The sequence below is a fragment of the Protobothrops mucrosquamatus genome, unplaced genomic scaffold (assembly GCF_001527695.2).
Source record: "Protobothrops mucrosquamatus isolate PMUCROS unplaced genomic scaffold, P.Mucros_1.0 scaffold43, whole genome shotgun sequence".
NCBI lineage: Eukaryota > Metazoa > Chordata > Lepidosauria > Squamata > Viperidae > Protobothrops > Protobothrops mucrosquamatus.
The window spans coordinates 1,054,703-1,068,128 of record NW_015386425.1 but is presented as its reverse complement, the minus strand read 5'-3'; the positions used below and the strand labels follow the sequence as shown (position 1 = coordinate 1,068,128).

General features: G+C 37.9%; 1 protein-coding gene across 2 annotated transcripts in view; it reads right to left on the bottom strand.

The window, feature by feature from the left end:
* LOC107283586 (cadherin-6) overlaps positions 1-13,426 on the bottom strand; it is a 64,663-nt gene that overhangs the window by 28,305 nt on the left and 22,932 nt on the right. Inside the window, exons 2-4 of one of the 2 annotated variants that reach the window (XM_015811518.1) lie at positions 5,171-5,465; positions 1,454-1,573; positions 193-360 (exon numbers count right to left, since the gene is read on the bottom strand). In XM_015811518.1, the coding sequence (XP_015667004.1) occupies positions 193-360; positions 1,454-1,573; positions 5,171-5,465 (583 nt within the window). The remainder of the gene's footprint in view (positions 1-192; positions 361-1,453; positions 1,574-5,170; positions 5,466-13,426) is intronic. The other variant, XM_015811519.1, reaches the window with a different exon arrangement.

Genomic DNA, 13,426 nt, shown 5'->3' with positions numbered 1-13,426 from the left:
AGCTTTGGCTGTTTTTTTGTTGTTGTTGTTGCTTGCAGAGGCCTGCAGCCTAATGTTGACAGTAAATTGTAAAAAGCCATTCCTTTCTCCTCAGCTATGTCCATCGACCTTTACATAAAGTTCCTATCATTTGATTGCCAAAATGTTCTATGGATGTAACTATACAAGGAAAAAAAAGTATCTTTCCCATACTCTGGGGGAAGCGGGGTGGATTGTCATTGACATCAGTCAATGTGATGTTCACCGTGGCGGTTCCTGATAATCCGCCCATCTGACCTCCCATATCCTTGGCTTGGATGACTACTTGATATTGCTCTCGGTTTTCTCGATCCATGTTCAGCAAAGCTGTCTTGATGATACCTAGGAATGAAAAAAAAAGGTTTTTTTAATAAATTATTCTAAATAATACTTAAGTAGTCAGAATGCAGTGCATCTAAGATGAGATAGAGATATAGATAGATAGACAGACAGACAGACAGAAATTAGATATGGATTAGCTAGAGATGGAAATGGAAATGGCGACAAAGATAACACAATGCCTCTCCTTCATACCTCCCAGTATGAGCCAGTTGTGAATTGCTGGAGCAGCAGCTATCTTTAATCTTATGTTGACTTGGTACTTTGTACCAAGTATGTCCTATTAAATGATTTCAGTAATTTCTAAACTTAATGCTTTGATGCCCATTCTCCTTAATAGGGTAATTCATGTAGTTCAAAAAAACCCCAACATTTAGCCTCTCTCTCTCTCTCTCTCTCTCTCTCTCTCTCTCTCTCTCTCTCTCTCTCTCTCTCTCTCTCTCTCTCTCTCTCTCTCTCTCACACACACACACACACACACACACATTTCTTCTATATGAGCCAGTGTGAAATCCTAGAACCAGACAGACCCAGTCTGAAATCCTTCTTAAATGATGGAAAAGCACCAGGTGACTTTCAATCAGTCACTGTCACAATCTAGCTCACAAGGTTGTGTTAGGGGAAAATTGGAGGAGGGAATGCCACATAGCCACTTTCAATTTATGAGGAAAAGTTTGTTAACAAAGCTGAAGTAGGCCGCAAACTAAATAGGAGGAGAAATTTTGGCAAGTCTAGTTCCATTTTTTAAAAGACTTTTGATTAGCAAGATCTTTTTCCTGCATATAATTACTTTTTTTTCTCTCACATTCAAAGTCAAATTATTGTGCTAAGCACAGCTTTAATGGAAGCATCTACATACCCAATGTTTGCTAAATGGATTTGCATCCAGGCTAAGTTCTGCTTATTAGGTTAAGATATTCTGATTAAAAAAAATGTGCCATGCTTACAGATGTATTGCTCTATTGGAACTCTCAAAGCCTGCATCGAGTCAAATGGATTTCTTTGAAGAGTTTGCCTAATGACATCCTAGCTTGACTTAACAAGTCATTTTAAATTACGGAGGTTATCAGAGTATGACAGATTAAAGGCCTCTGACCTGTCTCAGACTCAACAGAAAAATATGGCTGCCCCTGGAGAATACTGTAGACAACTCGAGCGCTGTTCCCATACGTGGGGTCATCGGCATCCGTTGCAGTGACTTGCATGACAAATGTCCCTGTGACAATGAAATAGAGTTATAAACTGGTGTATCAAAAGATGCCATTTCAACTGCTGTCAGTTGTAGAGCTAACAGAATTTGGGTTTAAGAATAGATTTTATGAAGACAAGTCAGATACCGCAAATTTTGAAGGTCTGCCCTTGGAGCACTGGCTCGACTAATTTTATGAAAATTAACTGTAAATATAATCATGCCCCATCCCGCTTTGAAAGATGGAGCTGTTCCAATGTTTTGCAAATGGCTCAGAGGAATCGAACTGCACATGATGTCATTGTGTCATTCGTTTTTCAGCTCATTGACATTTATTTTACAAATAGCAGTCATCAAGCTGAAAAGGAGATTTAACCGGGATGGGGGAGGGGTTTTTTATGTTCTTTAATGGGATCAGTTCATGCTTGTGCCTGCTTTTTGAAATAAAAGGAAATCCTTATTGTCCTGTTGGAAACAATGAAAGAAGGGCGATTCTGACAAGCCACAGGAGGAGAAAGGAAATTTCTGCTTATCAGGGCTCTTTCTCTCATTCATTCTCTTCCCCATTTGGCTATTCTTGGGGGGGAAAAAATCAAAAGATCAAACAATTTAAAGAACAGGCAAGCGAATGGCCAAATTCAGACCCACAAAAATGTATTTTTTCAGATATGAGAAAATTGCTTCTGGGGTAATAGCAAAAAGAGTGTGCTGGAGAATATACAGTACAGACAAGCCCAGAGAACAAGATTCCAAGTAACTGATAGCACTTTGGCTAATTTGAAAAGCAAAACAGAGTCAGAGGATTGGTTGAGGGATCCCAAGGAAATCAAGATCTGTAGGCGAGATTTGAAGATCAAAACACAATGCTAGAAAAGGCTGGTGGCAAGCCATTTTTTTTGGTTTGATACCAAGAAACCTGCATAGCTGAATCTATATAAGTCAGCACAAGCCTGCCTTGATTTGAAGCTGATTTTATAAATACGCCAACATTTATTTATTTATAAAGTATACACATAGATACATCAATACATATTCTTTCTAAATGCAGTGTTCTATAGAAGTGGGCACTCTTTTCTGACCTGGCAACTGAATTTGTTCTTCATGTCTGTAAACTATAAAGTGCATACTGTGATGGATGCTTAAAAATGAATGAAAAAATGTATTTACTTATTCCATTTATATTCCATCTGTCTCACTATCCAGGATAGTGTGTTGGAAGCATAACACCTATCTGGGTTTCATTAAAGCAGCCTGACATTTTTCCAAACACCTTTATGAGTCTGGGGGGAAAATAATTAAACCTTCTTGAAGGAGTTCAAATTAATGCAACTTGCATCCAATCCAAAAATGTCTTTTAAATATTTTTTAAACCATATGCTGTCCCAGTTCATGCAATGTGCAATCAAAAGTTGAATATACAAATCTTGGTTCCGCATTTTCTTACTGTCAAACAAGAGGAGATGGCCTCAGTTAATGTTAGTCCCTCTGCTTTTAGATCATGGGATACTCTTACACCCAGGAGATGCAATGTTTCTAGGTTGGTAACAAATAAGGTAAATCTAGAACATCCTTTGAGTTGAGCTTATCAAATATACTTGTGGATAAGCTCAGAATTTTAGGAAGCAAAATGCAACTAAAAAATCGGGTTCAGCTCATTCACGACTTATCTGTGAGTACATACAACAACAACAGTAGTATTTCCAAGGTATGCTCATGTAAAACCATCTTTGGATTTACAGACCCTCAGGTTTTTAACTAAATTACCATGAAAAATGTGAGTCATCACTAGATGGAACATTTTTCATGTTGCCTGAGTTAATTTTTTTTTGTCTTTCTTGCTGTATATTTACAATTGATTTTTTAAAAAAGCCATGCATATGTATGAAATAATTGAATAGGTAACACTGACAAATAAGGAGGGAAAGAAAAGTTGTTCCCTATTCTTTATTTGGTTTTATTTAACCCAAATTGGGTGGATGGATAGAGAAGAAGAAATGGTATTTGGGGGCTAACTAGTTCTTCAAATGTCGAAATACTGATTGGATTGAATATTGAGATGATTAAAGAGGGGAAAAAAACCCCTTACAAATATATATTTGTTTTTAACTGTAGTCCTCTGTATTTTCAAAGCCAGGGGTTCCCAACCCCCTCTCCGTGGACTGGCACAGGTCCGTGGCATGCCAGAAACTGGTCCGCACAAACAAGTGAAGCCCCATTTGCAGGATGCAGGCAGCATGCAAAACCATGTCTGCGGAAAAACTTCTCTCCACAGAATCAGTACCTGGTTCCCCAAAGACTGGATTCCTAACCACTCTTGCCCTTATCTGTCTTGATTTTACCTTCTCATAGCAGCTCTTCCCCAATCCTCCAAATATGATTGTGAAAGAATCTTTTAAGTCCCCAAGAATATTGAAATAGTAAGCCAAACAGAAACTTGATGGAAAGGAGAAAACCAGGACAATGTGATCTAATGTGACCAACTCTCTGGACATATCCATGTGAGCAATATGGGAATGGTTTGCCACTGCCTCTTTCTAGGTATAGCTTTTTAACTTCCCAACGTAGCTTACAGCCCTGCAATTTCCTTGTGGTCTTTCATCCAACTATTAAACAAGCTTCACGCCTGCTTAGTTTTCTAAGATCAGTCAAAGTCAGCAAAGTGTTGCCTATCTGTTGGACTGACAGAATATAGATAGTTCCTAATGCTGGCGCATGGGAATGCTACAATACAATAGCTGTATAAACTTAGATGACATATGAAAATCAATTCATTAATTTAATCAGATAGTAATGTGCCCTGCTGAATTCTCCTTATTTTGGTCAAATATACATTTTAAGTTTATCTTCATTCAAGGCAAAATTTTCAAACGTATGTGTATATATTTGATGCCACTGAATTTTGATTTCAGTGGAAATACTGAGAAAACCAAAGGGAAAAGATAACATGGATTTGTTAATAGTTTTTCAGTCAACAAAAATTAAAACAGTGTTTCCCCTTTTACCGACACAGACAAAGTTGTGCAGGCCAGTTCTAATTCAAATGGGACCTTCAATAAAATCTCAGTTCCAAATACCAAATCTTTGTTATTGCTCAGAAAGCTGTGCCAAGTGGACTTCTATCAGCACCTAGAAATTACTGTAATCTTTATAGAAGGCCATACATAAAAACAGTTGCTGAATATGTGGCAGTAAATGCATGTTTATTATAATTTAGTCGAATCTGAAAGTTAACTATTAGAAGAAAGTTAACTACAGAATATGCTTTTTATGTAGTAAGGGCGATTTTCAATTGTTCTCCTCCTTTAGTTTTATGACCATGTGCTGCTGCATAATATCATCTTACTAAGCAACCGTTTTATCAAATGGATGCTATAATGATACCAGATGCTTATCTGCTTCTACAAATCACTTTTCTCTGTCATCTTTCTTCCAACACAAAGAACTTAATGCAGATCTTCTGTCTTTATCTCTCCTCTCCCTCCCCCAGTACTGTAGAGCAGAAAAACGCACAGCTGGACATGTTAAGTACTCATTGCTTTGATCTTAGTAATCCCAACTGTAGAACTGCTATTTGACTAGCTAATGAAAACTAATCCCAGCATGGTTGGGTGATCTGACACCTACCTACATCAGACATTTCTGGGACGCTGGCATTGTAAATGTCCTTTGTAAACAGGGGCTCATTATCATTGATATCGTGGATCTTAATGATAAACTCTGATTCTGGTTCCACGGGCCTCCCAGTCTTTTTGTTGATAGCCTGAGCACGAAGAATGTAAACAGGTTTCTCTTCTCTATCAAGTCTTCTTGTGGCCTGAATATCGCCAGTGTTTTCATTGATGATGAAGAGGTCCCCTGCGCCATCTCCGGAAAGGATGTACTTGAGTGAACCATCTCCTTTATCCTGGTCAGAGTGAAGCTGTGAGAGAAACAAGAATTTTAAACAAAAGCGTATCTGGAAAATTCTTCCTAAGCTTCACCTCTGTCAACCAAGATTGATGGTCATGCAATATTTTGGGCTAGAATAAGTCAGGGAGATTATTTATCTCAATCCTCTCTAGAATATTTCTATATGAGCTATTTCCAGCCATTCAAGTCTTATTAACACAATTATTATTTTTTAAAAAGGAAGGGGATTATTGTAAGACAGTTTAGGCCAGGGGTGTCAAACTACTGGCCCGCGGGCCGGATGCATCATAGCGAAACCACGCCCACCCCATTGCCGTCAATGGCAAAAAAAAGTCACGATATGTCATGACACGTCACGTGACGTTGTCAGTTTGACACCCCTGGTTTAGATACTGTGAAAAATTTGGACTACGACAGCCCTTGCTAACGTTTAATTTTACCAGCATCCATTCAAATGGGCAGCTCTGCACTTGGGATGCCAAGAAGCTTAATTTCTTTCACTATCCAAGAATGTGGACCACAAAATCTGACTTTTCATTTCATATATAGGCTTGCCAAAGTGCCAATAACATTAATAGGTAATGAAAATGATTATGGCTATAATAAGATATTTCTGGAGAAAATCAATCTATGTGGTCGCTATGAGTCGACATCGACTTGATGGCTCATAATCAATCAATCACCATCATAATATATTCATGAATATAATAATGGATGGGACCAAAGCAGCCATTAAAGAACAGTGTGTGTGTGTGTGTGTGTGTGTGTGTGTGTGTGTGTGTGTGTGTGCTTTCGAGTCAGTATTGACTCTGGCAGCTGCTGAACAGGTTTGTGTCATTTTCGTGGCAAAATTGCAGAAGTAGTTTATTCTGGCTTGCTTCCTAGGGTTGAGACAGAGGGCCTCATCCAAGGTTACCTACTGGTAGCTGGATAAGTGCCTAAAGTGAGATTAGAATTCACAGTGTCCCAGTTTCCTTGATGTCTTAACCACTACACCATATCAGTTCAAGATTTAACCTAAAAATTAACCTAGAAATTTGTTTGTTAGGATCTTGAGGAAAACCCTCTTTCGAAGCTGGTATTGGCACTGTCATAAAAGTAAAGTTCCTTATTATTGGCATTTTGTTTGGAATCCCAAATTGGGATGATTTCTTTCCCGTGTAACTACCTATTTCAGATTACATCTTTTCTTCAGACTTTCTTCAGGAAAGAAACATTTCAATTGCCTCATTTTGCTAGTTGTAATTGTGCTCTCCTAAGTTGGTGCTATTTGTATTAGGAGGCAAAAAAAAAATCTCCTAAAAATCTAACATACTAAATACAAGATACACTAATTATACCCATTTATCTCTGATTTTAAATCTTGTGCGCTTAGTTCAATGAATTTATTCCTAGAGCAGACACATAGTCTTGAATGCTAATAGCAACAGATATTTTAATCATTTTATATACAAATTTAAATTGCCTTATGAAGTAATTATACTATAGAGACAAAAATAAGAAAATTATTCCATACCTCATTTAGAATGGTAACAAGAAATTATAGGGGATATTTATTTTGTCTGATATATAATATTAAGGATGCCTGATTAAACCAACAGTTTTGGCCCTGGTTTTGCCATACTTTATTCTACAAAATGAAGAACTGCTCACGAAAATAGCAACAACAAACTTATTCTACATGGAAGAAAAAAAGGTGAACTGGAAATTACTCTATATTATAATTTATAATTTATTCTTTATGATAATAAGACAAAGATAAATGCCTGAGTAATCAACACAGATAGGTAGCCTATTTAATTTATGTTGGAATAAATAACACAAAAGATGGATTTTTTAAAAGAGTATTTATGTCTAGAACCGATGAATTCCAGACTGAGTTATGATACAAAATATAGGAGGCCATTTTACAACTGGTAGGTCTATCTCTGCTGAAAATTGTGGAAAATAATAATGACAACGCATTTATTGTTTGTGTCAAATTTGTATAAAAGGAAATGTATTCATATTGAATAGACAGTTTTGAGTTATATATATTCATCTTCAAAGTACGGTAGCTTACGTACTTGCATCAGACATTGGAAATAAGGATGGGATATGCATCATGACATCACCAAGTATATATTTACACTTTTGGATCACTGTAGCTTGCTGTGGATGCTGCTGTCATAATTATTAAATTACTCTATTTATAGCCTTATTGTAATTATGTCCATAATATGCTGTTTTACATGTAAAAATCTGTGGAGTCAATTAAAATCTACACACCATTCTGATGAATTATGTATTTTACATTGTGCAGAGCTCATTTGGCAGAGCTGTAAAACCATCATTTTCATTGCAATCTTCCAGAATAATTGTTATACATTTCCTTGCAATTAAAATCTAAAGCATAAAGAGAGATCTTTCACTTGAAGCAAGGAGACCAAAGTTAAAATTCTAGCCAGATGTGAAATAAATCTGTTCATAAGGACTCTCTCTCTCTCTGATTTTTGTAAAATAAAATGGTAATCTGTCTGTCGTCTTCATGGTCTAAGGAAAATAACCAGCTTTAAATATAAGAAATATATATGATAAATCTAAACACAACAATGTGGATTAATGTATCAAGCATAGCTTAAATTAAATGTGCCCTTTCCCACAATCACATGTCACCTGGAAAGAGAAGCTTTGAGTCCAGAAAAAGTTGCAGTTGTTTTAAGTGCTCTTGACAGATACTATGAGTATGTCCATGAATCAGTACCATTAAATCTGGTACTCCGCAAAACTCTAGTAAACATAATAATGTAGTATTTAAGTCATATGTCAGCTTTCCCCCTCCATCCCTGAATCCTTTGCTTATTGGATGATGCAAATTATTGTCCGGTGTTTCTTGAGGGCATCGGGTGAAGGAAAAATTGATATGTATTTTCAGTTTGAACCCAAAGCAAGTTTATTCATTTAATCAATTTATGTATCAACTGATATACAGTATACCTATTTTATATCAATTCTGATCACCATCAGCAACTTTAGGCAATACCGAATAAGTAGAGACCACTGGAGAAAGGCAAATCCAAAAGTCTGAGAATCCCTGAACCATGAAGTCCCCAAGGTGGTTTTTCAAAAGGCAACAGGACTTTGTTTTTCCTTGAAGACATTTTGCTTCTCATCCAAGAAGCTTCTTCAGTTCTGACTGAATGATGGGGGGGATGGAAGAATTTCTATTCCTTGCACTCATCTGCACTTTCTGAGAGTTGTTGAGGCCACTTGGAGGTTTATCTGTGCCCTCAGGGTCACCTGCATAGTGCAACTGGGTGTGGAACCTTCTTGGAACTGCTGAAAGGAAAAACAAAGTCCAATTGCCTTTTGAAAAAGCACCTTTGGGATAATCTTGACATGGATGACTGAGAATCTCCATAGCAATAGCAATAGCACTTAGACTTATATACCACTTCATAGTGCTTTACAGCCTTCTCTAAGTGGCTTACAGAGTCAGCATATTGCCCCCCCAACAATCTGGGTCCTCATTTTACCAACCTCGGAAGGATGGAAGGCTGATTCAACCTTGAGCTGGTGAGACTCGAACTGCCGAACTGCTGGCAGCTGGCAGTTAGCAGAAGTAGCCTGCAGTACTGCATTCTAACCACTGCACCACCATGGCTAGACCTGAAATATGAAAGAGTACTAGGAGATCCTTGATTTTTCAGTTTTATATTACCAAGTGAATAATACAGAACAGAGTACAAGAAGAAAAATGCCACTTGCAAAGATATTGCAGTTGTTTCAGACTCTTCTCCCTGCACTTGTCCTTGCTCTAGTCCTCTGCTTCACAGAGACAATTGGTTGTTATTGCTGTTCATGCAGAGACTTTGACTCTTTTCATTATGGGATGGGATGCTGCTTTGCTTATGTGATGCATTAGCGTACAAGCATAAAGCATTTTTAACAACAACAACACAGAAGCAGTACTCTCAACAAAATTACTCAGCTTTTATTCCCCAAGATTTCATGGGGGCTCAAGAAATGGTTTAGCCAATTTTAAAATTAAGCCAGTATCAATTCAAAGTCGTACTGTATGCTTAAAAAAAATAAACATAGTCTGTTTTGGTCATTTAACACACAATAGACATTTGTAGTGGCAACTACTTCTCAGATATTTCCAGTAAAATCTTTTATTGTGCAATCATCTTGCCTCATGCATTAATTTTTAGAAGGAGAATGTTGATGTCCAGAATAACTGTCTTCCACTTATGACCTTTTGTGTTTTCCCACTTCTTTCTCCATCTTTTTTTTTTTAAATCCAGGAAATTTACGAAGGAGAAACTAAAATATCTGCATAAAAGCCTTTGACTGGTCATATCAGGAATGTTTTATTTCAATAACCCATGGAAAAAAGGCAACAAGATCCAATATTGAGATCTCATGTTGGGCACAGGTGAAACTGCTTGGCTCCAGTTCATGAACATATATCAGTAAATGTGTTTTCCTCCTTCTTTTAATGCAAGACAAGTTGAGGAAAGTGATTTACCGGCTATTCTGCTCTTGTTTTTCCTCCCATCGTACATAATATACTAGGGTACAGATAACTATCAACCCCTCTCTTTAATATGTGTAGGAGTGTGAAGGTGAATATAGATGAACGCTTAGAACAGCTGGCTTGGCCACCTGTCAAGGCGGCAGGTTGCAGAAACGAAGTAAAGGCAGGCTATTTCTGAAACTGGATCTAGTGTTCTTCTGAAAGAATGCAAAAATAACCACGAGGATAGGTCATAGACATAAAGTTTCAAGGTGAAATGGATAGGGAGGAATTGATAATGTGTGAGCATCATTCTTGGCTAATAAGGGAGTTGCTGTAAGGGCTGGATCTGGCAGCATCCAGATGTAGCTCATCCAGATGTAGCCCCATCAAAGCAATAGCAACAGCAAAAAGTGAAATACCTTGTGGGTAGAAGCAACAAAAACCTATAATGCAATCATTAATGTCATCTGGCAGGAGCTGGATCTCCTAGTCCAGGGGTAGGCAATCTTGGCTCTTTTATGACTCGTGGACTTCAACTCCCAGAATTCCTGAGCCATTTTCTGATGTCAAAAATTAGTCTTTTCTAACTGTACCTTGCTAGGGAGTGTCAGGGTGGGGGAGACTGTCATTGAAAAGGGCTGTTTGGGCTGTTTTCCACTTCTGAGCACTTGAGGGCATAGAATGTTGTAGGAATTGAAGATTCTGAACCATCCTCAAAGTCAGCCCCATACATTACAGTAATCTATAAGGAAATTATTAGCTTATGGGTTACCATAAAGAGAATATCTGTATCTGAACATATTGTGAGATGGTGAAAGGTGCTATAATCTACAGCAGGGGTCCCCAACCCCCGGTCCGTGGACCAGTACCGGGCCGCGGCATGCCAGCAACCGGTCCGCACAAACAAGCAAAGCCTCATCTGTGGGATGCAGGCAGCACACAAAACCACGCACCCTCTGATCTGCAGAAAAACCTCTCTCCATGGAACTGGTCCCTGGTACCCAAAAGATTGGGGGCCTCTGATCTACAGAAGATACTTTTGCCACCACAGACAAAAATGGACATAGAGGACCCCCAAACTTTAAACTTTAGAGGAAATGTAACATTGTTCTGAACAAGCTGGATTCTGCAAAAATGGAAAGACAACCCATCCGTCATTGGCACTTTCTGGAATGAGCTTCAGGATTTTGGCCCTCATCCAGCCCATTACAGCAGCCAAGCACCAGTTGAACAGTTCTGATGTCTCACCTGAATCTTATGACATTTTACTGTTAATCTCCAAATGGTTTCTCTGCTTTCTTGCGAGAATTGCACAACATGGGAAGAAAATGAAACCTTACAGAGTTCCATCATATAAAAGTCATAAGAAAAAAAAATCCTCAAGAACTTCCTTTTGGAGATTGGAGCAGAAACATTTCAGAGCTAACCTACTCAGACCCCAGAAGAATATCACAATATTGAAAAACCAGTGACAGATTCAGAACATTCAACAAGTTGTTCTCTCTGTTTCTCTTTCTTGGCACTAATTGTTCAGTGGGGGACTAGACAACTTCAGTGCCAAATCCAGGTCTAAAGCTTGATTGAAAAGGTGTGCCAAATCCATTTCATCCGAGGATGTGATCAATCACTTTAATAATTCATTGTTAAAAAGCTATTTTCCCACTCGCTTTCTCTTTAAATGTTAGACAAAGATTCAGAAGGGCAATGATGAATTCTTTTTTCCATATCTAGATCCTGCTAAAGTTTCATAGCCCATAGCAAATGAATATTGGCATATACTTTCAGCTGTTTATATATGATTCTTCTTTCCCCGGTATATCTTTCTTCTCAATTATTCCAAAGAAAGATATCAGGTTGAAATTTATAAACCGCCCTGGAGACGTTTTTGATTAATTAATTGAAAACATTAAGAAAATCTTACCATTTCACATTCGCTGCCCTTCCCTTAACTGTTCCACTCACATATTACTCACCATAGCTGGAAAAGTTAAGTTATATGCAAACGCTGAAAGTTATCAATGAACCCTCCATGAAGCAAATTACACTGTTCACAGGTGATGTTTAAATTGATCTTTTTATTTCATTTCCCATGTCTGTTAACTAAATGTGAAAGCTATACTGACTAGAAGAGCAATTCGGGTGGCTGTGCTCGGGAGGAGCAGATAAAGATCCAGCTTTATTGGCAGCTATTCCCAAATACACCCGTTGCAATCTATAATCTCTTTGTACCATCTTAGCACTTAGGTATTGTTAAAATAGAAGAAATGCATTATTAAAAAAGGCAAAAGAGGATACAAATTGCAGAAGTGTATTTACACGCCTTTATGTAAATTTAGAAGTAATTGCCATAATTTAAACAGAATGTAATTAAGCTCACTATAGGGGGAGATGGCAACCTGTCTACCTCTTCAAACACTATCCACTGTAGATAGGAACTTAAGAGTGCGGTAGATCACCATTTAAACAGAGCTTACTGTACTTTCAAATGGAAAACTGAAACTAAAGTGGCTGGTGAGCATCAAAGGAATCCCCAAACCCTGATTAGGCAGAGGAAGCAATGGTTTAATGCGTTGCTGTATTATCTGTAAGAGCTATCAGATGTATTAGTATCATGCCTTAGTATTATCTGTGAATGTGGCTTCTGAACAAATTGCAAAAACCCCTCTCTTCATCAAAATACAGACTATATTATATTTAAAATCTAGGCACATTTTATATTTTTTCAAATGTAAGTGGGATAGAGAGGGCAAATTTATGTTCACTGATGACTGATGGCTTGAAAATGATAAAACTCAGGAATCTGCACAGAAGGCATGCATTTTAGAATTATCACAAACCTATGTGTGATCTGTCACAGTTTACAACTTATTTATACTAAGAATGTTTGTGGGATTGCAAAATCCCGGGGTCCCGCTCCCTGCAGGACGATGGCGACGTACGTCAGCCTAAACCAACGGGCCTCGCTTTAGGTTAGGAAACACACGGACAACATGCTTCTTCAGGTGAGATGGCAGGCAAAGACCCTGAAGCCTCTCCGTGCCTCTCTTTTATTGGTACATTAGCGTCATAAAGGGGGGGGTGTACAAAAAGACAATAGGGGGATGGCTCTTCATTGCCATATATGAAGTACACAAAGAACAGGAAACTTGAAACTAGGAGGTACTAATTCAAGGTAAGCTTTTCAGGAGAAACGAAACTTAAGTCAGGAAACGAAACCTAAGGCAGGCAGGTAAGCTTTTCAGGAGAAATGAAACCTGAGTTAAGGAACCAAATTATTATTATTATTATTATTATTAATTGCATTTATATCCCGCCCTTCTCCTTTCGGACTCAGGGCGGCTGACAAATGATAAAAAGCTAACATACATACATATTACACCTAATTAAAATTTAATTAAAACGAAATATTTGACAGTGTCCAATTAAAAGTAATTAAAACCCCTATAAAATCCCCTAGGCCAGTCCCGCTT